The 27,645-nt window shown below is 43.5% G+C and overlaps 1 protein-coding gene across 2 annotated transcripts; it reads right to left on the bottom strand.

Moving 5' to 3' along the window:
* Positions 1-7,232: 7,232 nt before the first annotated feature.
* Positions 7,233-27,578, bottom strand: cnot4a (CCR4-NOT transcription complex, subunit 4a). 2 transcript variants are annotated; one of them, XM_020040479.2, is made up of 13 exons: positions 27,336-27,578; positions 24,272-24,479; positions 23,732-23,929; positions 22,761-22,847; positions 22,461-22,562; positions 21,138-21,263; positions 20,597-20,724; positions 20,028-20,264; positions 17,286-17,343; positions 16,709-16,970; positions 16,002-16,589; positions 14,767-15,030; positions 7,233-9,843 (listed from the first exon to the last, which is right to left on the bottom strand). In XM_020040479.2, exons 2-13 carry the CDS (start codon positions 24,443-24,445, stop codon positions 9,461-9,463), a joined length of 2,607 nt encoding a protein of 868 aa, XP_019896038.2. In that variant the 5' UTR covers positions 24,446-24,479; positions 27,336-27,578; the 3' UTR covers positions 7,233-9,460. The 2 variants fall into 2 exon arrangements, with proteins under 2 accessions (XP_019896038.2, XP_010888079.4); XM_010889777.4 differs by having other exon boundaries at positions 14,770-15,030.
* Positions 27,579-27,645: the final 67 nt, after the last annotated feature.

The following is a 27,645-nucleotide window of genomic DNA, read 5'->3' as shown; positions in this document are numbered from 1 at the left end:
AGCTTGACTGTGCGGTGAAACTATAGCTTCCAGGAAACAAAAGTTGAAGTCTGAGCTGACCACTCTGTACCGCCACACTGAGCTTCACACTGGTAAGACGGCCCTGCCTCTGTTAAGATCCATCCATGAGAACAACCTAGAGGAGGCTTTTTTTTTTTTTTTTTCAGGCATCACTCTGTTGAAAATTATCATAACAACACCTATGACGACATCTGAGTCAGAGAGGAACTTTTCCACCTTGAAGAGGGTAAAAACCTTCAGTCGCAATACCATGGGACAGCTGCGACTCAACACATTGGCCATGTTGTCCATCGAAAGCCAGCTGATTCAGCAGCTGCATTACTTCATTCCCAAAGTCATCAATAGGTTTGCCAGAGGAAGAACCACTGTGCCACTTTTCTCTTCAAGTGAGGCCTCAGCCTTCGTGAGTGAAAGCATATTTTATCATCCTGCCTTTGTAGTGCTGGTCCGTGCATTGGTCATATGTTTGTGCTGGATCGATTGGTATAGATGGTGACGAGTGTCAGTGTGTCCATGCTTATCTATTAAGGTTGTTGAATGGGTCTGTATCCCTAAATTTTTTTCTTTCCGCTTAATTGTGGCCTTCAGTGGTGTTGAGCTCATTGCTGAGCTCATGTGCCCTGTAGACACATTGGTTCGGAGCTTGGTTGCATTCCTGATTTAGGCTTGTAAATGTGACCGTGGTAACATGTGTGTGAGAGAAGGAGCGTAATTACACAAGAAGGTCCCTCTCTCTCCAGTATGTGTACTACAACACCTGGTAGAAGCAAGCCGCTCTGTCCTTAAAAGTGTTTTGTGGAGCCACGCTGTTTGTTGATGTATTAAATAAACACATCAGTAGCAAGAGGGAGTTTTGTAGCTTTACTGGTATGTATCCTATATTTTGAAATGGTTTGTGCCCCACCAATTATTTTCATATAAAACGCCACTGCAAACAGCTGGTGAGAACTTTCCCCCGCGAAAGCCACCAGACGTCAGCGCAAAAAAACATGTTGATTTTAGAACCTCTGAGCAAAGAACGCATCGGGAATGATGCCCTTAATGGGAAAGCAAGTTAATCGAAATTGTATGAATTCTTTATTTTCGACGTAAATGGCTTATCGCCTTACGCTTGCGTTTCTCATTTCCCGTAGGCTTATTTTCATTGGAAGTTGATTGCTTCTCTGAAAGAATGCTTTCATCAGCTCTTTGAGAGAGGCTGTTGTCATATGTCTTCTCGTTTGTAGAGCTATACGGATTGGCCACCTATACATGTAGGGCTATGTATATTTGCTAGCTAACTAAAAGCGTGTACAACAGCAAGAACGGTTTAAGTGTGGCTCCAGATGTTCTGTTAACCCACTCAACAGTTTCAACCAACCAGTTTCCGTTCTGTTACATTAACTACATCTACATACATATTTAACCTATGCTAGTTGTACTCCCCCTTATATACAGTATAGCATTTTTCACATTTATTAAACATTTATTTATTTTAATTAATGTATTCTAGAAATCTTGCCTTTATTTCAAGTGATGCCCACTGCTGTTTTCCATCTGAATGCTGAGCAGGGCTGGTCCTGGTCGTTCCTGGGTTGCTCCCTGGTCCGTCCTTGTCATTCTGATTCCTCCCTGGTCAGTCCTGGTTGTTCCTGGCCAATCCTGGTCATTCCTTGCTGCTCTCTGGTTGTTCCTGGCCAATCCTAGTTGGTCCCTGGTCGCTCTCTGGATGAGAGACCAGATGCTCCTGGAAGCAATGCTGGATGGCCTCTTAGGAGCTGGACAGAACTGACCAGTTTCCCCATCATAGGCATCTGTTCAGTGTAATAACTGATTATAACTGATGTTAGACTACCTGGCTGTTAAATCTCTCCATGCAGAGAAGGCCTTTGAATAAGGCGAATGGTGCCATCCTGCTGGAATTTAAACAAGATGGGTTCATTAACCTGACTCTAGCCACCTAAGAGTTGGACCATGTTACCTTGTCTACTGTGCTTTTTATTGTTATTCAGTTTAAGATGCTAAATATAATATTCAAAAGGACTTCAATCAACAAAATCCAGAGTATGTGAGCTGAAGTCATTAAAATGTGATTTTTGCTCACTATACTGTGTAAAGCCCTATAGTTATTTAATAAGTGAGCTGCATTGAAGTACTAATTAATTCAACAATATACAGTTAGGTATGGAAATAATTGGACATTGACACAAGTTTAGTTTTTCTGTCTGTTTACCAAAATACATTGAAGTTACAGTTAAAAAATGAAAATGGGCTTAAAATGCTGTCTCTCAGCTTTAATTTGAGGGCATTCACATCCAAATTGGAGGAAGGGATTAGGAATTACAGCTATTTAATATATAGCCACTTATTTTTCAAGGGAGCAAAAGTAATTGGACCTAAAAGCTGTTTCATGGACAGGCGTAAGCTATTCCTTCATTATTTTGTCATCAATAAAGCAGGTGATTGTTCTGGAGTTGATTCCAGGTGTGGCATTCACGTTTGGAAGCTGTGACTGTGAACCCACAACATGCGGTCAAAGGAGCACTCAATGTAAGTGCATAATTTTTTTTTAAATCCATCAGAGAAAGCAGGAACATTAGGAGTGGCCAAATCAACAGTTTGGTACATTCTGAGAAGAAAAAGAACACACATGCCTGGATGTCCACGGACGACAACAGTGGTGGATGATCGTAGGATCCTTTCCACGGTAAAGAGAAACCAATTTACAATATCCAGCCAAGTGAAGAACACTCTCCAGGAGGTAGGCATAACATTATCCAAGTCTACCATTAAGAGAAGACTTCACAAGAACAAATATGGAGGGTTCCCCACAAAGTGCAAACCATTCATAAGCATCAAGAATAGAAAGGCCAGATAGACTTTACTAAAAAATATCTAAAAAAGACAGCCCAGTTCTAGAACAGTATTTTTTTTACATCTGAATCTAAGATCAACCTGTACTAGAATGATGGGAAGAAAAAAGTATGGAGAAGGATTGGAACGGCTCAAGATCCGAAGCATATCACATCATCTGTAAAACATGGTGGAGGCAGTGTGATGGCGTGGACATGCATGGCTTTCAATGGCACTGGGTCACAAGTGTTTATTGATGATGTGACAGAAGACAGAAGCAGCCGGATTAATTCTGAAGTGTATTGGGATATACTGTCTGCTTCACTTTACAGATGGACAATGACCCAAAACACATACAGTGAAAGCAACCCAGGTGTTTTTTAAGGCAAAAAGGTCTACTCTGCAATGGCCTAGTCAATCACCTGATCTCAACCTGATCGAGCATGCATTTCACTTGCAAAACTTAAGGCAGAAAGACCCAGAAAAACAACAACTGAAGACAGCTGCAGTAAAGGCCTGGCAAATCATCACAAAGGAGGAAACCCAGCATTTGGTGATGTCCATGCGTCCTAGGATTCTTGACAAAAATTGTATATATGATTGTGTTAATTTATCCAATTATGTTTGAGCCCCTGGAATAAGGGGACTGTTTATGAAAATTTTTGCAATCCCTAAATGTTTCATATGATTTTTTTTCAACCCCTTGAATTAAAGCTCAAAGTCTGCACTTTCATTGCATCTCAGTTGTTTCAGTTTAAATCCATTGTGTACAGAGCCAAAATTATGAAAATTGTGTCAGTGTCCAAATATTTCTGGACCTAACTGTATTTACACCGATCAGCCATAAGATAATGACCACTGACAGGTGACGTGAATAACACTGATAATCTCCTTATCATGACACATGTCAGTGGGCAGGATATATTAGGCAGTAAGTGAACATTCTATCCTCAAAGTTGATGTGTTAAAAGCAGGAAAAATGAGCAAGTGTAAGGATCTGAGCAACTTTGACAAGGGCCAACTTGTGATAGCTAGACGACTGGGTCAGAGCATCTCAAAAACTGCAGCCCTTGTGGGTTGTTCCCGGTCTGCAGTGGTCAGTACCTATCAAAAGTGGTGAACTGGCATCAAGGTCATGGGCAGCCAAGGCTCACTGATGCATGTGGGGAGCAAAGGCTAGCCAATGTGATCTGATCCAACAGACAAGCTACTGTAGCTCAAATAGCTGAAAATGTTAATGCTGGTACTAATAGAAAGGTGTCAGAACACACAGTGCATCACAGTTGGTTGTCTATGGGGCTGCGTAGCCACAGACCAGTCAGGGTGCCCATGCTGACCCCTGTCCACTGCCAAAAGTGCCTACAATGGGCACTTGAGCATGAGAACTTGACCACGGAGCAATGGCAGGTGGCCTGGTGTGATGAATCATGTTTTCTTTTACATCACATGAATGTTCAGGTGCATATGCGTTGCATACCTGGAGAACACATGGCACCAGGATGCACTATGGGAAGAAGGCAAGCCAGCGGAGGCAGTGTGATGCTTTGGACAATGTTCTGCCGGGAAACCTTGGGTCCTGCCATTCATGTGGATGTTACTTTGACATGTACCACCTACCTGAGCATTGTTGCAGACCATGTGTACCCTTTCATAGTATTCCCTGATGGCATTGGCCTCTTTCAGCAGGATAATGCGCCCTGCCACAAAGCAAAAATGGTTCAGGAATGGTTTGAGGAACACAACAAGTTCATGGTGTTGACTTGGCCTCCAAATTCCCCAGATGTTAGTCCAATCGAGCATTTGAGGGATGTGCTGGACCAACATGTCCGATCCATGGAGGCCCAACCTCGCAACTTACAGGACTTAAAGGATTTGCTGCTAACGTCCTGGTGTCAGATACCACAGAACACCTTCAGAGGTCTACTAGAGTCCATGCATGACAGGTCGGGGCTGTTTTGGCGGCAAATTGGGGACCTACACAATATTAGGCAGGTGGTCATAATATTATGGCTGATCGATGTAGATATATTTGTTCATTCTATCATCCTTCACTCTGAATCAGACTGCTGCCTTTTGAAAACATTTGTATTTAGCTCATTCTACAGTGTAATACAAACAACAATTGGGATCTTGGTCAGACTGTCTTGTCTGTTCAGTAATAAGGATTTAGAACCTGTTGCACTTAATGTTAGTGTGAATGTATGGCAGTCCAATAAAAGACATGAAGGTGTAATGGCCATTACATATACTATTATATAGACTAGACCAGCTGAAATGACAAAAACAACACTATACAATTAATTTGTTACTTTACACTTTATGATAATATCAAGGAAGATTACAAACATCATAATCTTAGACTGTGTCAGTCATACGTCTGGGGAAAAAGGGATGTCTGGCTCTGCTTTGAAATCTGCACCGGCATTCATCCCAGTTATCAGTGGGATCTACACCTGAATTCATCCCAGTCATCTGTGAGATATACACTTGAATTCATCCCAGTCATCAGTGAGATATACACTTGAATTCATCCCAGTCATCAGTGGGATTGATGAAATTCAAAGTGTGAATAATGACAATGAATAAAGGATGGCAATTTTTGAATAACATTGCTATATATTCACAGTGTATTGGAATGGTTTGTCTGATGTGGTAGGTCTTGTCGGTTTCATGTCAAAACATGTCTAAATCCATGTGACATCACACTACTCTCCCAGCATAAGGACACAGCATGTTATCAGGAGTTACGAGATGAGCTGTGACACGACTTTGACTACGCAATTAGGCATTACGGTGCTATACCTCAAGAGGCACCATGGGTAAAATGATGGTCAAAGTCAGACAACACTGTCATTACACATTAGATCCCCTCAACAGTTATTGCACTAATCCGGTACATCAGTTAACAGGCAGATAAATATGACTCCACTGGTGTGATGTGCTAAAGACACACCGGGACCATGGGTAACACAGCGCCAGAGGAGAGCCAGTTGGCTATGTCCCAGGATTCATGGCCCCACCGTCGCCTTCTGTTCTCGCAGAGGTCCAAAGAAAGAACGTCTACAGAACTAGCTACGCTGATAGTATGCTGCGGGTAGCAACAGAATGCAGCTTTGGCTGGCTTCATGAGCCTGGGGGCACTGCACAGTGGGAGAGGACTGCCTATGCAAGAACTGACACACACACACACACACACACACACACACACACACACACACACACACACACACACACACACCTCTCGCTCGCTTTACGCTTACACACACACACGGATGCTCACGTGCACACCTACCCACCCACACAAAAAGATACAAGTGTTATCTTGTTAGCTACACACTCCAGGTATCTTCCGCAAAGTCGATAAACCAATATATGACAAAGTCAACCAGATATCGTCAGATGGACGGATTTTAATGCTTAAAAGGTAATTAAGAGAGGATAAATAAACTGCCATCATAGACACAGATAACCTTCAGCGCTTGAACATCAACATCCCATGGTGTCCTATAACCTTTGTGCCAAATGGTACCCTGTCCCAAATTTTAGTGTACTACCCAGGTTCCTGAAGTCATTGGGAACTGCCAAATTAGGACTGCAGAGCATCAGCAGTGAGGACATTTTCTGCCCCCTAATGGAAAGAAAGGAAAATTACACATCTTTCTGTTGTCACGTTAGCAATGGTCAATCTAAATGTCTAACAGGGTTGAAGTGCAGGGCTTTTTAGCTGTGGGGATGAAGCTTGTCAGAAACATTAGGAGTTGGGTTTTAGGAAGGGCAGATCAATTCTAGTTCTGGACTAGAAACTATGTGACACTCAATGGACATGTTCTGCTAAAGATGTATGTACTCAATTGCTCTGGTAGTTTTTACTAAACAAAGTTGAAAGTGCCCTCAAGGCACACGATCCCAACATTGTTACCTCACCGTCTCAGCCATATTCTCCCAAACTACAATGCCTATACATATTTGGCTGAGATGTGAAGCTGCTCAGTGGGGGAGGGAGAATCCCCTGCCCTGTTTCAAAAGGACAAACTCAGATATAACTTGTCTTCTAACCCAACGATGTTTGCAATGTGGGACATTTTTGCTGGAAAAAGAGATGCCAGATGGTTGATCACGTGACCACTGCAACTTTAAATGAAAACGTAAAAAGGGTTTTCAGGATTAGGTGTAGTCCTGGACTGAAATTTCTCCACTTTTGTAGCAAAGGTATGATAGTAATTAAAACTCACAGATTATGCACATTCAAATAAATTACACATCCACGTGAGGTCAATCTCTTAAACCCCATACTGCATCTGTAAGAACAGCCAAATGAACGCTTCAATGTTAACAATGTGAGAGACATAGGAGTCTGTGGAACAAAACAAACAAGCCAATTCAAGCACTGGGTTTTTCTTTTTATTTAAGGTTTGTTTTTCCAGACCTGAAGAGGACAGTTCAATTCCTTTAAGCTCCTGAATAAGCTTTTATCTCAGCATCATGTTAAAACCACAGTAGTATGATTGGCTGTGATGGTTCTCCCCGGATCAGTTCATGTTTCTGGTGAATACTGTTTTAATAGGGAATAGCAGGGGACAGAGAAGATTAGAAAGAGAGAGAGCGAAAGATGTAGGGAGAGAAAGATGGAGACCAAGGTGTCAAGAAAAGGAAGCTTGTGCAGAGAGATGAGGTAATTCATTATCAAGGCCCAGAGAAAAGCAGAAAGCTCCTTGGATTAAATTGCTAGCCGCCGTTTTTGTCCTGTTGGAGCACCTTCCTGCCAGTCAACCATATGTTGCATTATTTCTCATTACGCTACAGGTGCATGTACCAAACATTGCGACACTATTTCATTTGCCAATAATCTCAAATCTCATTCCATCAATTAGTGGGAAGCCGTTGTTGAGAGCCCCAGGCAGAACATTTTACAATACTGCTATCCTTGATTAGTCTTAACCTGTGCTGCGTATCCACAAAGCCTTTTCATCATTCTGTTCCAGTCGTCTTCAGGTGTTTCTTCGATCCTGATAAGGGTTTAGCTACTGCAGTTACCACACAGTGGCACTGGGGGTTTTAGGCCAAGCCTTACACCACGGGATGTCCCCGGAGAAGCCTATATCTTCACCGCAAATGTCTTCAGAGATTCTTTTCCAGGCGTCCCCTCGACTGCAGACGTTCCTCAGTGTTCCCAGAACTGGCACTTAACGGGCCTCTCCTGGAACCGCAAGGCCTAATTGTTCTTCCAACCCGCGAGGCGTAGCCGCAAGACCTGTTCCGGTAGTCCAGTCGGTTTGCCAGTCGGTCGTTAGGCAATGCTCCCTTCCTCTGATACAGAGGTTCAACGGCATCTTCTCTCTGCAGGACGGGGCGCCAGGAACCAGACACCCAAAGGGATTTAATGACCTGTGACACAACAAGTCCTGGACCGGGCATGTTCTGGACAGTTGTTGTATCAGCAAATCAGTCATTTCAGCCGATCACACATGAAGTAACAGTCTTGTCTCCCGACGGCGAAGTCGGTGACCTCTGGTTGCCGTGTGAACGCAGCACGACAGCAGTACAGTCGACGTGGAACGCGAGCGTTTTGACCCTGCCTAAGAAGGAACCCGTAGCATGCATAGCCAAGCAGTGTCCTCAGATCCCCCTCTGAACATCTCGGTCCATCGGTTACCGTCTATTTGTATACTTTCCTCTAATCGGAACCAATTAGAACAAGCCAAGTCAAACTACAGGCCAGTAAGCGTTCTCAACCTCACCCCTTTAAAACCGTTAAACGTTGAGAATGTGTCACTTAACAGGCAAGTTTCCAACTCTGGGATTTCTTTGCCGCTGGAGGGGTAACCCGTCTTCTGTTCAAAACGGGGAGGATGAGGGTCTTTGGGACAAAGCACTTGGAGCAGATTTACCATTCACTTCTCTGCTTCCTTCTCATAGGAGGACTTTTAATTATTACTTCACTTCTTTCACACCAACTTAGGCTGACGTACAATGTTCTTACTCAATCATTTGTTTATTTCTTAAGTTACTCGCATAAGCTAATCATGTGGAGTTACAGACTTGGGTGTCACAAGAAGTAGCGCTGCTGCTATTCTCTGCACACGGCAAGATAATCCATGCCAAGTCTACAGTAGTCAGTGCCTGTCTGATCCCAGACATTTCACCTGGCTTGTGTTCATTATGAACCAAACGATGGAAAATGGACCTGAACATTCACTTCTGTCCGATAGGAATAGCTTGCCTTCCGCCAAACATCACAATATTGGTTTTCCTACGGTGCACCCTGCTGAACAGGATCCTGACCACTGGCGCTCGGCGGTGTCTAAGAACTGTGCTTGGTTGGCAGCAGAAGGATAACGGGTGTACCCGGCAATTCATGTCATGTGCCACAACAAACCAAACCAACCAACCAACCAACCAACCAAACAGGCCTTCCGAATAGAAAAGGAAGAAAGAGAAGAAAAGAAAGGAGAAGAGAAAGAAGAAAGCTTTGTTGTTATTTCAGGAATAATGTTCATTGTCTGATCATCGGCAGGTCGGTGTATATCTGTATCTGTCGCGTGGTGGCGATGGGGCAAGGGCTAGGGTGTAGGTCAGGGGGTGGACTGATTTCATCTGTAATATGTCTTTAGAGGCGGTCACCGGCGGTGGCACTCTGTAGCAGCTCTGTAGCACTCTGGCCTGGGGGTCTGAAGGCTGTCTGGAAGCCTGGGGGGGGGCTGTGGAACTGGCTGGGGTTGGCCTGTGTGGACTGGCTCAGGCCGGGCAGGTAGGAGGCCCAGCCGGAGCCGGCTCTGTGGTGGAGGGGGATGTGTGGGTGCGAGGCGGCCTGGTCTAGGAGGCCGTGGTGGTGGCTGTGGAGGGATTGGTGCTGGTTCTGCTGGGGGAGGGAGCAGCTGGGCAGGGCAGGGCCATCCATCTCTGTCAGGGCCTGGAGGGACTTGAGCCAATGGGGAGGGTTCTGGTCCTCCTGGAGACAGTCTAAACTGTTGCCTGTGGAGGCTGGGATGCCTGGAGAGAAAGGGGAGCAGAGACAGTTGAGGGGTTATGTTATCTTATTAAAATGTGCTTATTGGTCGGGATGTACAGTCAGAGGCAGGCTTAATGTAAGCAGTCTAATTAAGATTGCATTAAAACCAGACTTTAGTAAGTCAACGGTAGAAACGCTAAACCTGTTTCAAAAAAAGTTGGGACGCAGCATAAAATGCTAATAAAAATAGAATGCAATGATGTGCAAATCCTTTATCCCTATATATAATTAAAAACTGTACAAAGACAACATATAAAATGTTGAAACAGAAATTGTATTGTTTTTGGAAAAATCCATGCCCACTTTGAATTTGATGCCAGCAACACATTTCAACAAAGTTGGGACAGGGGCATGTTGTGTTGCATCACCTCTTCTTTTAAACAATAAGTAAGCATTTGGGAACGGAGGAGACCGACTGCTGTAATTTTTTTAAGTGAAATGTTTTCCCTTTCATGCTTGATATATGATTTCAGTTGCTCAACAGTTCGGGGTCTCCTTTGTCATATTTGTTTCATAAAGCACAAAATATTTTCGATGGGCCACAGGTCAGGACTGCAGGCAGGCCAGTTTTGCACCTAGACTCTTGTACTTCGGAGGCATGCTGTTGTAAAACGTGCAGAAAGTGGTTTGGCATCGACTTGCTGAAATAAGCAAGGCCTTCCCTGAAAAGGATGTTGTCTGGGTGTTCACGGATTCACAGATGTGCAAGTCACCCATGCCATGTGCACTAATGCACCCCCATACTATCACGGATCTAGCTTTTGAACTGTGCGCTGATAACGAGCCAGATAGTGGCTGTCCTTTTAGTTTGGGCGACAGGGGGCCATGATTTCCAAAAAGAACTTCAAATTTTGATCCGTCAGAAAAAGTCTTCCACTTTTTGCCCCAGTTCATCTTAAATGAGCTTGGGTCAAGAGAAGGCGGTGGCATTTCTGGATCTTGTTTATATCTGGTTTCTTCTTTTCATGGTAGAGTTTTAAGTTTTTGTGGATGCAGCGACGTACTGTGTTCGCAGACAATGGTTTTCTGAAGTGTTCCTGAGCCCATGCAGTGATGCCCACAACAGAATTGTGTGTTTTTAATGCAGTGCTACCTGAGGGCCTGAATATCATCCAATATCGGTCCAAGATTTCTCCAGATTCTCTTAATCTATTAATATTATGTACAATAGATAATGACATCCCCAAACTCTTTGCAATTTTATGTTCAGATATTCTTAAATTGTTGCACTATTTACTCCTGCAGTCTTTCAGAGTGGTGAACTCCTCCCCATCCTCACTTCTGACAGTTCCATCCTCTCTGGGATGTTCTTTTAATACCCAATCATGTTACTGACCTGTTTCCAATAGACCTAATTAGTTGTGTGATATTTCAGTAGGTTGAGTTTATTTGCATTACACAACTTTTCCAGTCTTTTGTTGTCTCTGTCCCAATGTTTTTGAAACGTGTTGCTGGCATCAAATTCAAAGTGGTCATAGGGCAATTCCAGCGTTATAGACGTGACATTTGCAGTCAAAACATAAAATATAAATTCTCAGAAAATGCATTTAATACCAATATATTTAAATGTCTGTTTATATGTCCATACTCCCTTAATAAAGGAGTACAGACATTAGAAAAATAGACGGGAGTTTGTGGGAGACAATATACTTTGTTGAAATTCTGTGAATTAAAATGCACAAGCCAAAATAAATAATACTAGCCGAATGGATGAGTGTCGGCTCTCTATAGAACATACATTATTTATTTTATTTTAGTTTAAAAAAAATCATTTATGAGGAAAAACGGACGTTACGGATGTGACTTCTTTCCGTTATGGACGTGACCGTTCCGAAATCCTCACTTGGCTGACGCTGGAAAACTTGAACAGAGACCTTTTTGTGTGTCTCTTTTTATTTGAAACAACAAACATCTGAGACATCAGTAAGGTATAAGTCTGCACAATTAATCAAATTTAAACTGAAATCACCGTTTTATAGATTAGTTCACGCATATCTCTCATGCTGCTAAACTTTAACCGGCATGTGAGCATGTTCAAAACATTGCTTGCTTGATAATGTGTTTTTATCATCAAGGTGTTTACTTTAGACCCCGAAAGATATGGAATTGATAATGCTAAGATACATAATCATTATATATGCAGTTTATCATATCGATATTCTCCGGAGTTAAGAGCACCGGTTTCCCCTCAGTCACGTCAGTGAATTGAAACGCTGTCTGATAGTAACAGTGTGTTGGCCTGTGTCTATATAGAACAAACAGTCTGGAGAGCGTTTTTTTTTTGCATGCAAAAAAGCAATCATGTCACAATGATCGCAATATTATGTTTTGTGTCAAACTAATCGCAATGTTTATACCCGTTTTGCATTGTTGAATGCGTAATCGTGCTTTAAAATAGCCACATTATTGCAAAATTAGCCAATGCATTGAAATAATAATTGAAATGTTATTGTCTTAAGTCAAAATCACAATGATTACTTCATTTCATTAGGCCCGATGGGTTTTTGCCACGTTTATATTGGTTTGGATGTCAGGAGGATCAAGACGATCTGTGTGAAAGAGACGCCCAAAATACTTACCAATTACTGCAAATAAAGTAGAGATTTTGTCCAGAAATCGCAGATCTACAATCACTACAGAAATAACTGCCTTTGACCACAGAGGGCGTGCGCGGGAAAGAAAGTGAGTCATCACAGAAGGCGCGTCTCATATTTCTCTCTCTCTCTCTCACACACGCGCACGCACACTCCATGGTACTAGTATTAATTGATTTCTAAAAAGTTCTGATGTACAGTAATAGAGATCAATTTAATATATGTGTGGGGTTTTTTTAACAGTAAAATGATGAAAGACCAAGGTGAGTTTAAATAAGTTTGACTTCTTTCCACTCCATTTCAAGCAATAGATCGATTTATATTGTAAAGTTGATGAATTTATCTTATATCGTATTGATTTAATCAGAATGCTTCTTGATTGCCTTTATGTGTCATTATATTGCTTGAAATAAATAAATGAATTAATTAATTAAACAAATATAAGCTGGTCAAATCATGCATGATTTAATGTGAAGCGTCCATAACGGTCACGTCCGTAACGCATAATTAGGTTGTTTAGAGCAATTAAGTGAGATGATTTGTCAATCATAACTAGAATGGACATATTTTGGCTTTGTACATAAAGTTTCAAATTAATTGTAATAATAATGATTATACAATCTAAACTTATTCTTTAAATCGTTACGGACGTGACACAGCACTTAAGCGTCGTGACTTCCTAAATATAGCCTTTATAAATTTAAAGGGAAATGCAGTTATAACAAAGTGAGTGTATTTATATCTCAGTCATGCCCCCATCTTTCTGCAAAATCCTTACTATCAACATAAAGTATAATTAAAGGAGTCTGTGATCCCTCTTTTTAAAGCATGAAATAGGTTTGTATAAAAAAAGCAATTTTAGTATCTGTGCACACCTTATCTGAGGTGAATAAACAGAAATGTCCTTAAAATTTACATGACAGCACATCAATACAATAAAATACAGATCCAAATGGACAACTTAGAAAGGGTTTTGATTTTTTTATGATAACTTTAATTTTTCACAGCAAGGTTGACATTTGCGTGGAATTGCCCCATATATTTTTCAAGAAACAATAAAATCTGTTTCAACATTTGACATGTTGTCTTTGTGCTATTTTCTATTAAATATAGGGTTTAAATTATTTGCACATCATTGCATTCGGTTTTTATTTGCATTTTACGCAGCGTCCCAACTTGTTGTGGAAACAGGGTTGTAGTAACGACCCATCTTTAGGGCTGACTACAGATGGTGAACATCATTGGAGATTCAAGTTGCCTCAGTAAAATAACGATGAAAGGTCCACATAACCTGGAGAAACACTCTCAAACTCTCAGGTACTTTACTGTAACCTCAATAAGTTCCTTTCAGAAAACAACAGCAAGCGTTCAAAGATTTCTACATGTTATATGACAGAATTAATTTCATAATTTCATAAACAAGAAACCCAGCAAGCCTTGTTCAGCCGGCCCGCAGTAGAAAGTGTTGCCATCTTGAGATTCGAACCCAGGTTGCCCACATGAAAGGCTGTGTCGTTAACCACTACACCACAGAGCTGTACATTTGCCACCTGTCAGTATAGCCTCTTGTCTATACAGACACCCAGCAACTGTATATCCTGAACAAATCCTCTTTTGCCACTGGCCTGTTTTAATAGTTAATTGGCCATTCGTGAATGACACTGATACAGTTAAACTGACTAACATTTCTTACTAAGTTTACCTCCACCACAAATAGCGTCTATGTATGGCGTTTGCCACTGGCCATTTTAACAGCGTATTAGCCAGTAATAAGCTTTACCGGTATCTACTAACTTACTGGAATAGTCATAAGAATTGAGCAATTGCTAGCGAGTCTGCCAAAGCTATTTCATTCCATGGCAAAACAACATACTTTATCTTTCATTCGTGAATGACATTGATACAGTAAGTATCAAAAAAAGCGACGATAACTAACCTTTTCATCAAGTGAAAAGACGAGAGAATCGTGGAATCTAACAGAAATAATTAATAAACGGTGTTGCTCTCAATAGGTTTGAACTGAGGTCTTTCACATGAGAGGTACTGTCTTTAACCACTACACCACAGCATTACACCTTTCAGCAGTCGCTAGACGCCATTGAGGATTGTGTTAAACTGACTGACGTTTCTCATGAAGTTTACCTCCACCATAGCGTCTATGAACAGTATTGCTTTTGCCAACGGTTGTCTGTCAGTCAGTCGGTCACCAAGAGACATTCGCTCTTCTTAGCCAGCTCCGCTTACGCGGTCCGGCAAAAAACATGTAATAGTTAGTAGTTAGTAGTGAAATATAATTCAGAGGTTACTCACTACCTGTGATGATCGCTGGGTCCATCCAACTAGCCGTACCCTCCCAGCTGAGGCTATGTGACAGGCCCCCCGGCCTGCTGAGCCCCGCAGGACCCCCAATGTGGCTGGACCCCCCCACGTGGTTCACACTGGAGGAGGATGAGGAGGAAGAGGAGGAGGAGGAGTTGGGAAGACCGCCAAAGTTGATGTTGATGTTCGGGAGGAGGGCTCTCAGACCGTCCTGCCATTCTTTTACATTGAGACCGTCTTTAGAACTGCTGTTTTCTGCAAGAGTGAGACAGAAATACATTTAACTAGGGAGAGTGCTTCTTCGCATTAGTAAAATATTTTCATACACGTTTAGATATAATATAGATCATTTTTTAATGCAAGTTCATACAAGTGGGTGTATACTGCTCTCTTGTGGCCAAAATGCAGAAGCACATTTAAGGCCTATAAGGTCAATCAACATAATGTTGGCCAAAACGGGAAAAAAACACTGGCCTACAGTGATCCATGTCGCTGTCTCTGGTGAACATGTACTACTGCAGCGTGGGTTTGAACCTGGCCTTCGGCTCTTATGGTAAACAAAAAACATTTATAAAGCATAAAAATGCCTGGGGAAAAAGGCAAAACTGTTTTATGTTTTTTTTATTAAATTCTTGCCCCAGTCACAGGGGACAGATTTGACCTCTACTACTGACTAAATGAACACAACGGTGTCTAGTTAACATGTAATCACCCCACACATGGCTGCTGATGTTAATTCTGTTGTTTCGTCACCTCCTCACCTATATTTACACAAACATCTAGTACCTCGTATCCCTGCTGCTCATCCAGCTGGTACTGGTACCAAGCCAGGGGTCCGAGCTACTGGTACCATCCACCTGGTACTGGTACCAGTCTCCTGTATTGTATTTGCATTCTGTGACACAATGTATACCATGAAAATGTACAGTAAACTATATAGAATCGTCCCGTCTTGCCTCGTGGTTTCCCATCGTGTACACATGTTTCTTACTATTTTCCTATCAGATATGTGCGTTGTCTATTCCAGTCTCCCTCTTCAACATTTCACCCGTTAGTGTACCCCAGCTGTTCACAACGCAAACAATTAAATCAGCTGCGGATAAGCTGGACAAACCAGCGATGGGGGTCAGTTCCATGTCAACTCAGTCCACGCAGGACGGCAAGAGGGAGTCCCAGTGTTAGTTCACCCGACCCCCACCGCGGGGGGCCAGGCTGGGGTGTCCTACCTGATATGGGGATCCCTCCCAGTCCCGTACTGTGGTGCTGAGGACCCATGCTCAAGTCCAGGAAGTGGCTGTGTGGCCCCCCGGCGTTGGCCGAGTGGTTCAGGTGGGAGAGGAGGTGGTTATTGCTGCGCGCCGAGGGGGGCAGGCCCATCCAGGGATGCCGGGTCGATGCCGTCTGTACCGTCTGACCTCCGCCGTGGTTACCACTCTGACTCTGGCTGCCGGGGAAACTGAAGGAGCTGTAAACGGGCCGGTGGTGGAGCTGGGCGAGGCGGGGCGGAGGTCCAATGCTGCCGGGGAAATGGTTGGAGCCGGAGGGGGCCTGGACGTGGAGGCCGTGGTGCGGCCCGGCGTGGTGCGGCCCGGCGTGGTGCGGCCCGGCGTGGTGCAGGCTGAAGGGCCCAGGGGACCCCAGGGGGCTGTGTTGGTCCTGGACTGACTGCTCCTTCTCTATGAGGTCGGCAAGGGCCTTCCGGGTCACATCGAAGGGGTCGAAACCCAGGTCATCGTCCTGCTGCTGTGCCTTGGAGGAGGAGCCGAAGCCGAAGGCCGCCTGCCAGTCTGTGGAGGACGACACTGGTATTGTGTCTGGGGATGGGGTGAGAGGGACACCAGTGTTAGCGGTTCAAATCCCGGCGGGGACTGGATGTATCATTTGAACACACTTGGAAGTGCTAACGGAAGCACTGTGTGTGGGCATGACCCACCTGACGTGAAGAGGCTCTGTGGTTCAGGGGTCATGGGCCAATCGGATCCCCCCCTAGGCGAGCTAGGGAAGGGGGGCAGGCCGACCGGGATGGGGTTGGGGTGTCTGAAGTTACTGTTGTCGGAGAAGAGTGACTGGGACTCGGCTGCAGCGCCTTCGAAGGGCGAGCGGGCAGCGAGGTCCGCTACGCTGACGGGGACCAGCAGACTGCTGGGGGGTTTGGTCAGCCCCGGGGGGGGAGAGGGGGACTCCCCGTCAGGCATCTGAAGGGGGGCAACAAGGACACAAAAACCCATCAGCGTGTCGGTACCAGGGTTCCCCATACGCCGGGTTGTATCAAAATGAATTAGAAAGAGCCCCCGCTACATTAACGTTAAACAACAATAATATGAATCTATGGTAACAGAGAACACTTTGCTTGGAGATTTTGAAAATGCCCCAAAAACCATGACTTTATTACTTAGATGTCACAGTAACTGACCCCTATAGATTTGACAAAATAGTAAAAACATGGCTACTCCTTTACGTCTTTAGTCGGAGGTATAATCAAATTTAGTCCGAGGTATAATCGTTCTTACCTGTTGTAGAGCCTCTCCATTCACCATGCTTACAGGGTCCGGTGGTTTGTCGCTGGGACTAGAGGAAACAGAATCGGGTCAGACCATCAATGACCCGGACAGCTAACACCAGTGTTTAAAGGAACAAAAACAAGACCAGTTTGGCCCACGAGACGCCCCTCTTTATTCTATTGTGACAACCTGAGCCAAACTTTGCTGGCTCTGATATTTTCTGTTTACAACACCCCTTTCAGCAGGTTTCCAGCTACTATAGTGAATGCATTACCAGTCCAGTGTCGACTGGGTTAGCTCAGCTGAAGCCGGCCACAGGGGAGCTCCCATTTTTTTGAGCAGGAGAGATACCATTTAAAAAAATATAATAATAATGCTAGCAGGCAACTAATTTTTTTTTCAAGCTTTGAAATAGCCACATTATTTTCTTCATTCACCTGTAACATCATCAGGTTCTTAATGTACTTCCTGTCATTATACTGGTAAAATAACAGCCTAAACGACAAGCTAAGATTTTTACTCTCCAGAATCAGTTATTTTCTGTAGAAATGATGCTCTCTCAGACGTATTCTTCCGGGTTTGAGATTACTTTTTTCTTCATAATGAACAACTGAACATTTTGAGAAACGACAAAAACAAATTATAAACATCCGCCAGGGAAGAAGCTCAACCATCTCAAAAAAGGCACTGCTATTTGTCGAGTATTTCTGTCACCCAGACAGTATGGATGAAGTGAGAACCACCAAGAAGATCAGGTAGGGTTTGGCGGTGATGGCAACCAGGTCGACCACACAGTAACGGGGGCCTTGTGGGATCTGACACTTGTGACATCTGTTTGTGACATTTGGTGGCAGAGCACATTGCATGGACTTCAGAACGGGTTGGAGAGGTACTCCGAAGCGGGGTGCGTGGTACAGTAATTTGACCAGTAAGGGACCCCCCCGTTCCCTGTGAATGAGAAACCCTGCAAGGTGACTTAAATGGAAAAGCAGTTACAGACGGGGACAATCAGGCCACAACGGAAATCTACTCAAGAGACTGTCCTGGGATCGTTAACGAACACAGAAGATGTCCGTTCTGAGTCTAATCTAACAGATGTCAACCTGCTCAAGGTACCGGCCCCTGTATCAGTACCCTGAGTCACATCTTAAGACCACAGGGAAGAGTGCCCACTACTGGCCCAACACCACTTCCAGCAACACCTGGTCTCCCATCCAGAGACTAACACTGCTTAGCTTCAGAGTGTAGCCGGCAGTGGCACATGGTGCTGTTCTGCTGGGGTATATGACAAAGCAAAAAGTTACGGGGAGGTGTGGTATGCAGCCGGAAAATCCCCATTTATAAACCAGACTGTGTATAAACCGTGCCGTTATTTTTATAGCTGTGAGTAGATACAAACCTGAGGATTAACCGCACCCATATATAAAATGCATTTGCCCGGAAAATTGACCTTTCCCTAAAAACAAACTCCCCCGAATGGTCAATGTCCAAGCCTACCTTAGCAGTTAGTGCTTGAAGGCCAGTCAAGCTGTTGTGATTAAGGCTTAAAATGGTGAAACGGTGTGCCTTTACTATGGCACCTGCAGCAAATCCCACAGCAGGCACCCGAAATGTTTAGAGGGGGAAGTCATTTACAGTGACTTCTCTTGGGTTGTAAAATGCTTTGGTCAACATTTATACATTATTATTCATTAGACAACAATGATATCTAACACTGACGTTATAGTTATTTGCGCCAACGTGACCATTAATATGACTGACTTGCTAGCAGTGTGTTTGCTAGATAGCTAGCTACCTCTAATAGTAGCTTGTTATACTTAAGTCTACGAGTGCCCCAATGTAAGTTGATAGGATGATGCTGACTGATGATAATTCAATAAATTGCTATATAAACAGAAGAGCATGACTGTGCTGGTCGCATTTGTGTTCACGGGGTTTCGCATTTTTTGATTGAGATCTGTATGCTTGTTTCAGTTAGTGTCCCCTTGTTCATCTGAACAGTGCAAACACTTCCTTCCAATGCACATTGCAATGTCTCGATCTGGAGGATATCGCGCAGGGATTTTTCTAAAAGAATCACTTACAGTGACTGGTGATATGCTACTTTTCACCTGCATGCTTGGCTGTTTACAGTAGTTGCTGCATACAATGTAGCACGGTTTGACGGCCGCAGCAACAGTAACCACGATAGGCAGGGCTTTTGTCACAGGTAAATTATGACTTGTACATACATTGTACATTAATATTAAACATCTGTCATAGGGCGCTACCAAAATTAATTTGTTGAAATATAAAATATATGTTTTTGAAAACCCTGTAACGGCAGTGGTATATTTGTTACATGAGTTTCTGAGACCTCTACGTGGTCAAGCAATCATCTGTTTAACAGCGGAAACGGTTATAAAATGTAAACTTGTGTATAAGCGGTCACCATGTATTAACCACTGGGGTTGAAAACGTTTTCAAAATCCATGTATACGCCTCATGAATGAACGGGAAATTATGGGACCATGGCGAAAAGCTGTTTAAATGCACGACACACTGAGGAGTGCCTGGACACAGCACTTACCCATGGAATACCGACAAAATACCACAAACCCCCAAGACACATTATCATCCTTACAAACCCGTTACCAATGCAATTAGAGCAGTAGAAAGTGATGTGCTGTCATACCCATGGAAAGCAGTCTGAAGTCAGGACTCAAACCACCCAGTTAATAATGTTGTATATGATCCATTATATGTTATTACCTGTTGCTGTCGCAATTAGAGGAGAAAGGGGACAAGGCAGCCCCCCGACCGGACCCGATCCCCAGGTCCGTGTCCAGTCCTAAGCCAAGTCCTAACCCATCGGAGGTCATGACCTCTGGGTCTAGGCAGCAGTCTAGCAGCGGAGGGGACTTCCTGTCCTCTGACAGCCCATTGGCCAGCTTGCCACCGTACCCCGATAGCGTGGGCCACCCGTCCTTACCGCTCCCGTTGTTGGGTCTGAGGGGAGAGAGAGAGACAGACACGAGGTCAACACTGATTGGTGGATGCTGTGTGCAATGGTGGAGAAAGAGGTGTGGCCAGCGGTGGTCTCGTGGCACAGCCTTGGGGGGAAATTATTGGTGGGTCGGCACAGAGGACTTCACAATATCAAGTTTATTTGCCGAAGTAAGGAGTTTGTCACATGTATTAATGGGTGTTGGTAACCCAAGGTCTTACAAAGAAACAATCACATAATAGAAAAAGTCAGGAAAGACGAGCGTTCGGTGGACACAACAAGATAAATCAAATACAAAAACACTAAATGTGATCAAAGTGAATCTAAAACATACCTTTGTGTGGAGTTTGTAGATTTGCTTTTTGACTTGTCACCTGCACACGTTGGCGTCTGTAGAAAGCTGGGGTTCATTTTGTAGAGGTCTTGGAGTAGTTTCTGCTCATACTCTTGGTGTTTCCCGGCCTTGGGACACACACAACATCACAGCAGTGGTAAATAAAACACACAGTGCTACCACTGTGCACTGCACCCAACCATAGAAAATTATCTTGACGACAGCCATCAGAGGTTACAAAACACACCAATCTGAGATAAAGATAAAGACAACCCAAAGGAAGAATCCAGTTGGATACAAACAAGAAACAGATAAACATAAGTTAAGAAAACAGGAATCCCATGACAGAAATCAGCAAGACCTACCCATTACATCAGAATATATAAATACATATTTAATCATTCCAAGAGAAGAAATTGGATGTGACCATCTCAGGTGACAGAAACGAACTACACAGCAAGGGGAGTACAGGACCTGACCTCCACCGGCATCCATGCCTAACCACCAGAGATAACACGGGAAGGAGACGACAACCATTTACCTGCATCTCATCTTTAGTGAAGCTGGCTGCCTCGTCCCCCAGCTCATGCAGATACATGCAGTCTGCCTTGGGACACTGCATGCTCTTCAAGAAGTAGCTGCAATATTTCGTTGTGCCTAAAGATGCCTGTACAGAGGAACACAGAGTAGGACAGGTCAGTAAAAAGCACGCTGATGATAACATTGAATCACTATCACTATAAGTGCTCCTCGAAAAGAAATTTCATTACAATGTGTTAAAATGTCTGATCTAATCATTTAAATTGCTGAAATGAAATGGTGCAACATGATGATTGTGTGGCTGGTGTTGTATCTGACCACTAAGTATCATCCACAGAGTGACTCAGCATCATCCACTTTAGCAGACCATTCAGAAGGGAGTCAGCATCATCCACTACAGGAGCCCAGTCAGACAGAGTGAGTCAACATCATCCAACATAGGTCAAACTGAGTCAACATCATCCACTATAGCAGACCAGTCAGACTAAGTCAACATTGTTCACTATAAGGGAGCAGTCAGACTGAGTGAGTCAACGTCACCCACTATAGGAGACCAGTCAGATAGAGTGAGTCAACATCATTTAACATAGGACAAACTGAGTCAACATCATCCACTATAGCAGACCAGTCAGACTAAGTCAACATTGTCCACTATAAGGGAGCAGTCAGACTGAGTGAGTCAACTAAATCCACTATAGGAGACCAGTCAGACTGAGTCAACATAGTCCACTATAGAAGACCAGTCAGACAGAGTGAGTCAACGTCACCCACTATAGACCAGTCAGAGTGAGTCAACATCACCCAACATAGGTCAAACTGAGTCAACATCATCCACTATAGCAGACCAGTCAGACCAAGTCAACATTGCCCACTATAGAAAGACCAGTCAGACTGAGTGAGTCAACTAAATCCACTAGAGGAGACCAGTCAGACTGAGTCAACATTGTCCACTGTGGGAGACCAGTCAGACAGAGTGAGTCAGCATTATCCACTATAGGAGCCCAGTCAGACTGAGTCAAAATCATCCACAACAAGACACCAGTCAGACTGAGTGAGTCAACATCATCCACCATTGGAGACCAGTCATACTGAGCGAATCAACATTGTCCTCTACAAAGAACTAAACAAACTAAAGGGACCAAGACAAAGAGACAGAACCAACACATATTTTGTTAATTTGTACATCCTAAAACTACACATCTTCCTGTCTGGTTTTATTTAAACACAACACAGGCCTTTATATAGCTGCCTGGTTATGTTAGATGACATAAGATAGCTGCACTGTCCATAAATAAATATTTTAATATAAACAACCCCAATTTACCTTGAGCGTTCTGCCATCAACCACCACATTGTTGACACACTGTATCGCTCGGAGGGCGTCTTCCGGGCGAATGTAGGTGACATATGCACTGGCACTGGGCCCCTTTGGATAAGAAAACTAACTGATCAATATGGAACAGCGTTCCCTAGACATATGTTTAAAAAAGCTCTCTACTGTGCAAACTGTGTTAGTCTAGGAGTAGGTGTGCCTAAGGCACCGATCTTAGATACACAATGTCGATTATGTCACAGTCTTTACGTTGTTCAGGACATGAAGGCCCCTGATGTTGACCTGTCTTACCTGTGAACCTGCATATGACGTGCTGTTGTTTATTACCACCTTGTGTATTTTCCCAAATTTCCCAAAATATTCTGGCCTCTTTAGAACCTACGGAGAAACGTTGAGATAAGAGAGATGATGGTTATGCTATACAGCAGCATTATGGGATATTGTTTTCAAATAGAACATGAGGAAAAATAAAAACCAGTTACAGACAGTTAAAAAAAAATGAGGAAAATGTTGTGAGACATTCTGATGATCCACCTAGACCTGGTCTAGGATTCAAGGAAGAGGATGGATAAGAACTTAAAGAGAAGCACCTGTTAAAATCCTAATCAATGTGCTATATACCATACCACAGACCTTCAACTCGGGGAGAGTTGCAAAGCTCCACCAACTCATGTACATACAACCACTTATAGGGCCTTATGCAAAAAGATTAATTTAAAAATAGATTTCTCTCTTTTTTAAGTTTCTGTATTTCTGAGTTATTAACTTAAAATCCCCATGTAATTACATTGTTTTCTCAATTTCATAATAAGTTATCCATTTACTTCAGTGCAAAGATAGCATAAGGCTGTGCGGAAGTGTTCTGGTAGCAGATGGGACAGTGTACCCAAAACAGATACCCACTGGACTGATGAAAACCACAATAACATTCTGTTAGGCAAGCAGAAACTACTTCATAAGTTAAGATTAAATCAAGGTTTTGTGAAGAGCTATTATCTACCAGAAGACTGTTTTCAATGGTAAACGGCTAAAACAAAGTGACGGATGGGCCCACTGAAGAAACAAATACAGGGGCCTACTCACTGCCTCTTCAGACAGTTCCAGGAAATACCTGTCACCTGCGCATTTCTTCCATAGTTTACGATAAACTTAATACATTTCCAGGTCTTTTGTATAACTTTGAATACTGTTTTAATGTCGGGAAATACAACAGTCATTGGACAGCTCCCATCATCATCATCCCACAATCAGTTGTTTCTCACCTCTGGGTCTGCCAGCCTCTGAGAGAGTCCCACCACAAACACCAGGTTCCTCTGCACCACCCTGACGCTGGCCAGATGCTTCCGGTTCTCCGTCACCTTCTGCTTCTTCTCGTTCTGCTTCTGCTTCTTTTCGTTCTTTATCCTCTGGATCTCCTCTTGTGACAGAGGCTTGTACACCGCAGGGTCTTCTGGGTACGGCTGCATAAAAGGGGGTAGAGGTAGACACAGGGTTAAGCACACCTGAAGGTAGGTCTATCAGCGTGGGCACACAGCAGCGTAAGGTAGCGTTGTATTCTACTGGAATGGGATGTGAACATTTCTGGACACGTCTGAGGGCACCAGTCAGAATCTAGATTTACGTCTCTATGGGACAAACATTTCGGACCTTGTTCAATCACCATGTCTGAATGTTACAAAGCGTTGGCCGTACATGCAACGACACCTCAGAAGCTATTTAAAATCTCCTTCAGCCCCGGTGTCACCGTCAGTGTACCAGAATCAGGGCAGGCGGACGAGGTCGGGTCAGGATAGGTCACATACTTTTCTGCAAGCAGGGCAGAGGCCGTTCTCGTCCGTGCGGATGCGGTGCCAGCAAAAGCGGCAGATCTGGTAGCCGCAGGTGCAGGGGAAGAAGTTCACGTCATCAATCTCCAGCGGCTCCATGCACAGTGGGCACTCCATGGGATCGTCCTTCATGTCAGGGCTGTGGGACATTCTATGGAACGGCGAGGGGAAGCAGGTGTCGCAGCTGGGAGGGAAGAGGGCAGTATCATAGGGATGAGAGAGCATAGAAGGTGGAGACAAACGCAGCTGAGCTTCTTAGAAAGTGTCTGGAGCATTCAGTTTTGGCTGGTGACTGAATTAAACTGAGTTCTCATTTTAAAACAGGAAATGTTACCAAAAAACGCTGTCCATCCGTAGAACAGTGGGGACGAAAGCACCTTAAGGAAAATTGTCGATCTGTGGGCCGAATTGTGCATCTTCACAGTTCTAAATGTAAATGTGCTTTCTTGAAATGTTCGAAACAGTGTTAGAAGTTTGGATTGTGCATAGCTTGGTATGGAGTGAAAAAAAATCTCTGCTTAATTGGGTCAATGTGGAATTTAAGGATAGTGCATTCCACCACTCAACCTATATTTGGAGTATTTTAAAGTACATGAATTGAGAACATTGGAGAATGAGAATTAGAATTTAAACTAGACCAGCTCACTTAGTTAACAGCACTGCAAAATGGTTGTTTTTTCTCATCACGCCTGGATGTTATGAGGACAGAACGCTTTCTGCCTGTGTTAGTTATAGGTCAACAATCAAAAGCCTGTTTACAAGGTACCACACAATGACTCTCAAGTCATAAAAAAACCACTTCAATCAACTTCAAAATAATCGACTCAACTTGTAAGCGGAACCCCGATGTCAACGCACATTCCCAAGGGTAAAATGTCAATTAGACTAAGAATCACCCTGTTAGGATGACTTGACTCTCTAAAAACCAAAATTATTTCGGAGAAAGTAGAAGAGTAGGCCAACAGGGTTTGTGCGGTCAACTGGAAGGACTGTCCTCTTGCCCTATCCGCCCTTCAGACGAAGCAACAGTTTGTCTGTCCCCAGTATTCACACCACAGAGTAGCTCATGTTCCCCTGGACTCGGTTTAATCTGAATTCCATGCTGAGAAACCCTTTTGGATCATAGGAATGTCCTGTTGAATCTTAGGAGGACCTGATTCCTTGGACCACACCTCCTGACTACTTGGCCTGGTGACTTTTGGCCGTTCCTGTCTAGAGTCTTGGTTGTGCTGCAGATCTGGGTTCTGCCTAAAGACTCTGGACACAGTCCAAGGGTATTTATTGACCCTCTAGACATCTGAACAAAATAGGTCAAGTACTATAGACGTATTCACCCAGATCAGCTTGAAGAAGACTAGGCACAACACAGGGTCTGGATCCTGTATAGGTTTCTTCCTATGTTCCAACATTACTAGGTGGTTTTTCCATAGCCACTGTGCATCAGTCTCAAGGCTGGGTTCCCGTACAAGCACTTTGTGACAACTGCTGATGTAAAAAGGGCTTCATAAAATAAATGTGATTGACTGATGGATAGAAGACAGATTAGTTGCCAGACGGGCATGAGAGGGTTAGGAGTGTCGGAACTATGTGCCAAGTATATCTATTGGTAATCAAATTTTACAGTATTTCTCAAAACAGAACACTTTATTTGTGGATTGTTTTATTTAAACAGTCACTAGCAAGAGAGCCAGCAAACCAAGGAGGGAGAGAGGAAGGATAAGGCAGAAAGATCATTGTGGGCCTACATAGTGGGCTTCGGCAACAGTATGTTGTAAATAGGAAATTAACCATGGTAGTTTCTTTCTCCATTTTTATTGAAATGGCAACTCCCACGAGCCTTTATAGTTAGCTATAACACAGCAAAGACAAAAGTTAGATCCTACACGTCATCTGTATTCATACAAAATATGCCTTAAGTTAATACAATTCGATGCAGCATTCTCTCGCAGTCCTTCAGTTCCAAGAAGGCACATTTATTCATTATAATATGTGCTGTATAAATGTGTGCTGATCAATTTCAACGCGTTTTGGGGGTACCGAAAGAGTCGACTCCTACTCCAGTGATCAGAGTCGATTAAGTCGACTGTAGCCTGGCTGTCGCCATCCCTTCCAAAAACGAATGTCTATTTCATCTTGTAACTGCTGATCAAACGAACTGGCCTTTCGAGTCTTTTGGTTTAGTGAGGAGGTCCAATCGAATACCTGGGTTAAAATGTATATTTCAAAACTACACAGTGACAAGCAAGTGCATCGCTCCTCTTTTTCCTTCTTAGGGTTAGCGTTACCGTTTAGCTAACATCACCAGCCCAATTGTTTAGCATGACAAGGAGTGGCAATGAGTGGGATGATCTCTGACTAAACAGAGAGTGGACCCCAGAATAGCTACTAACGTTTGCTATACACGCTTTTGCTTACTCTACATACTACCACGCACACCTGTAAGCGCTACCAGCAAACGTCAGCTGACTGATTTGCCAGTTAGCTTACCAGCTAGGACGCTAGTGTTAGCATGGTGCTAACGGTTCGAAAATATTCTGTTAGCTCGCGGTATTGACATATGTTAACCTGTTAGCTCACAAAAGCCGGTCAGGTGGCAAAACAACATATTTATACATTTAACTAAGACAACACCAGTGAAAAGAGACACTTGATTTTTTGTGTCAGACAAATACACAAAATTCACGACAGGCACTGCCGTGTGAATACAAAGTGACAGCTTGCTAACTAACGAAAGTGCTAAAGGCTAAAATTAGCCTTCAAGCTAACTTCAGAATCTAGGCTTGCATTCGCAGTTAGCAAGCTATCGTCTGCGGCCTACCAATGCTAGTTGCAAGTTAAAAGACTGCAATACAGCAAAGCACTGACATGTCCCTAAATATAAACCTGAACAAAGCTACGAGGGGGGTGGTGGTGGTGGGTGGGTTAAGGCAGACATTGTATCAATTCGTACATGGAACAACGAAGCTCTTGTTAATGTTCGTTTCTCACAAAACCAATAGCAGACAGTTACAATAATAGTTTGAGCTAGCTAACAACTTACCCTGTCCGTATTACAGGGATTCCAGTCACACGAAATTGGGCGGGGATTGTGTAATATCTCTGAATTGTCCAGGTTTGTATAAATATACAATTTAGATTATGCTAGGTTTATTATTCCGTTACAATTCAAAAGGCTTGATAGATGTTTTGCCCTTTTCTTGTTTAACTATCTGTAAAGACAGTTTACGCTCTAACCACCATCTTAGCTAGCATTGAAACAGGGAGGGGGGAATGGGCCAGCATTCAGCGCGTACTGAGGGTGCGCAGAATGCAATCAACAATGCTTTCTGGTAAATGAAGTTCATTGACGT

Source organism: Esox lucius, chromosome 19 (genome assembly GCF_011004845.1).
Source record: "Esox lucius isolate fEsoLuc1 chromosome 19, fEsoLuc1.pri, whole genome shotgun sequence".
Classification (NCBI taxonomy): domain Eukaryota; kingdom Metazoa; phylum Chordata; class Actinopteri; order Esociformes; family Esocidae; genus Esox; species Esox lucius.
The sequence above is the reverse complement of the archived record's forward strand: the minus strand, read 5'-3'. Positions and strand labels throughout refer to the sequence as shown.

What these genes read in the sequence shown, in the direction of transcription:
- cnot4a (XM_020040479.2), bottom strand. Translation starts at nt 24,445, where the DNA reads ATGTCCCACAGCCCTGACATGAAGGACGATCCCATGGAGTGCCCACTG. An exon ending in ATGGAGAGGCTCTACAACAG is followed by an intron (nt 16,971 to 17,285) that starts GTAAGAACGATT and finishes GCCCCCCTTCAG; the next exon opens with ATGCCTGACGGGGAGTCCCC. An exon ending in GGGAGGGATCCCCATATCAG is followed by an intron (nt 15,031 to 16,001) that starts GTAGGACACCCC and finishes TCACTCTTGCAG; the next exon opens with AAAACAGCAGTTCTAAAGAC.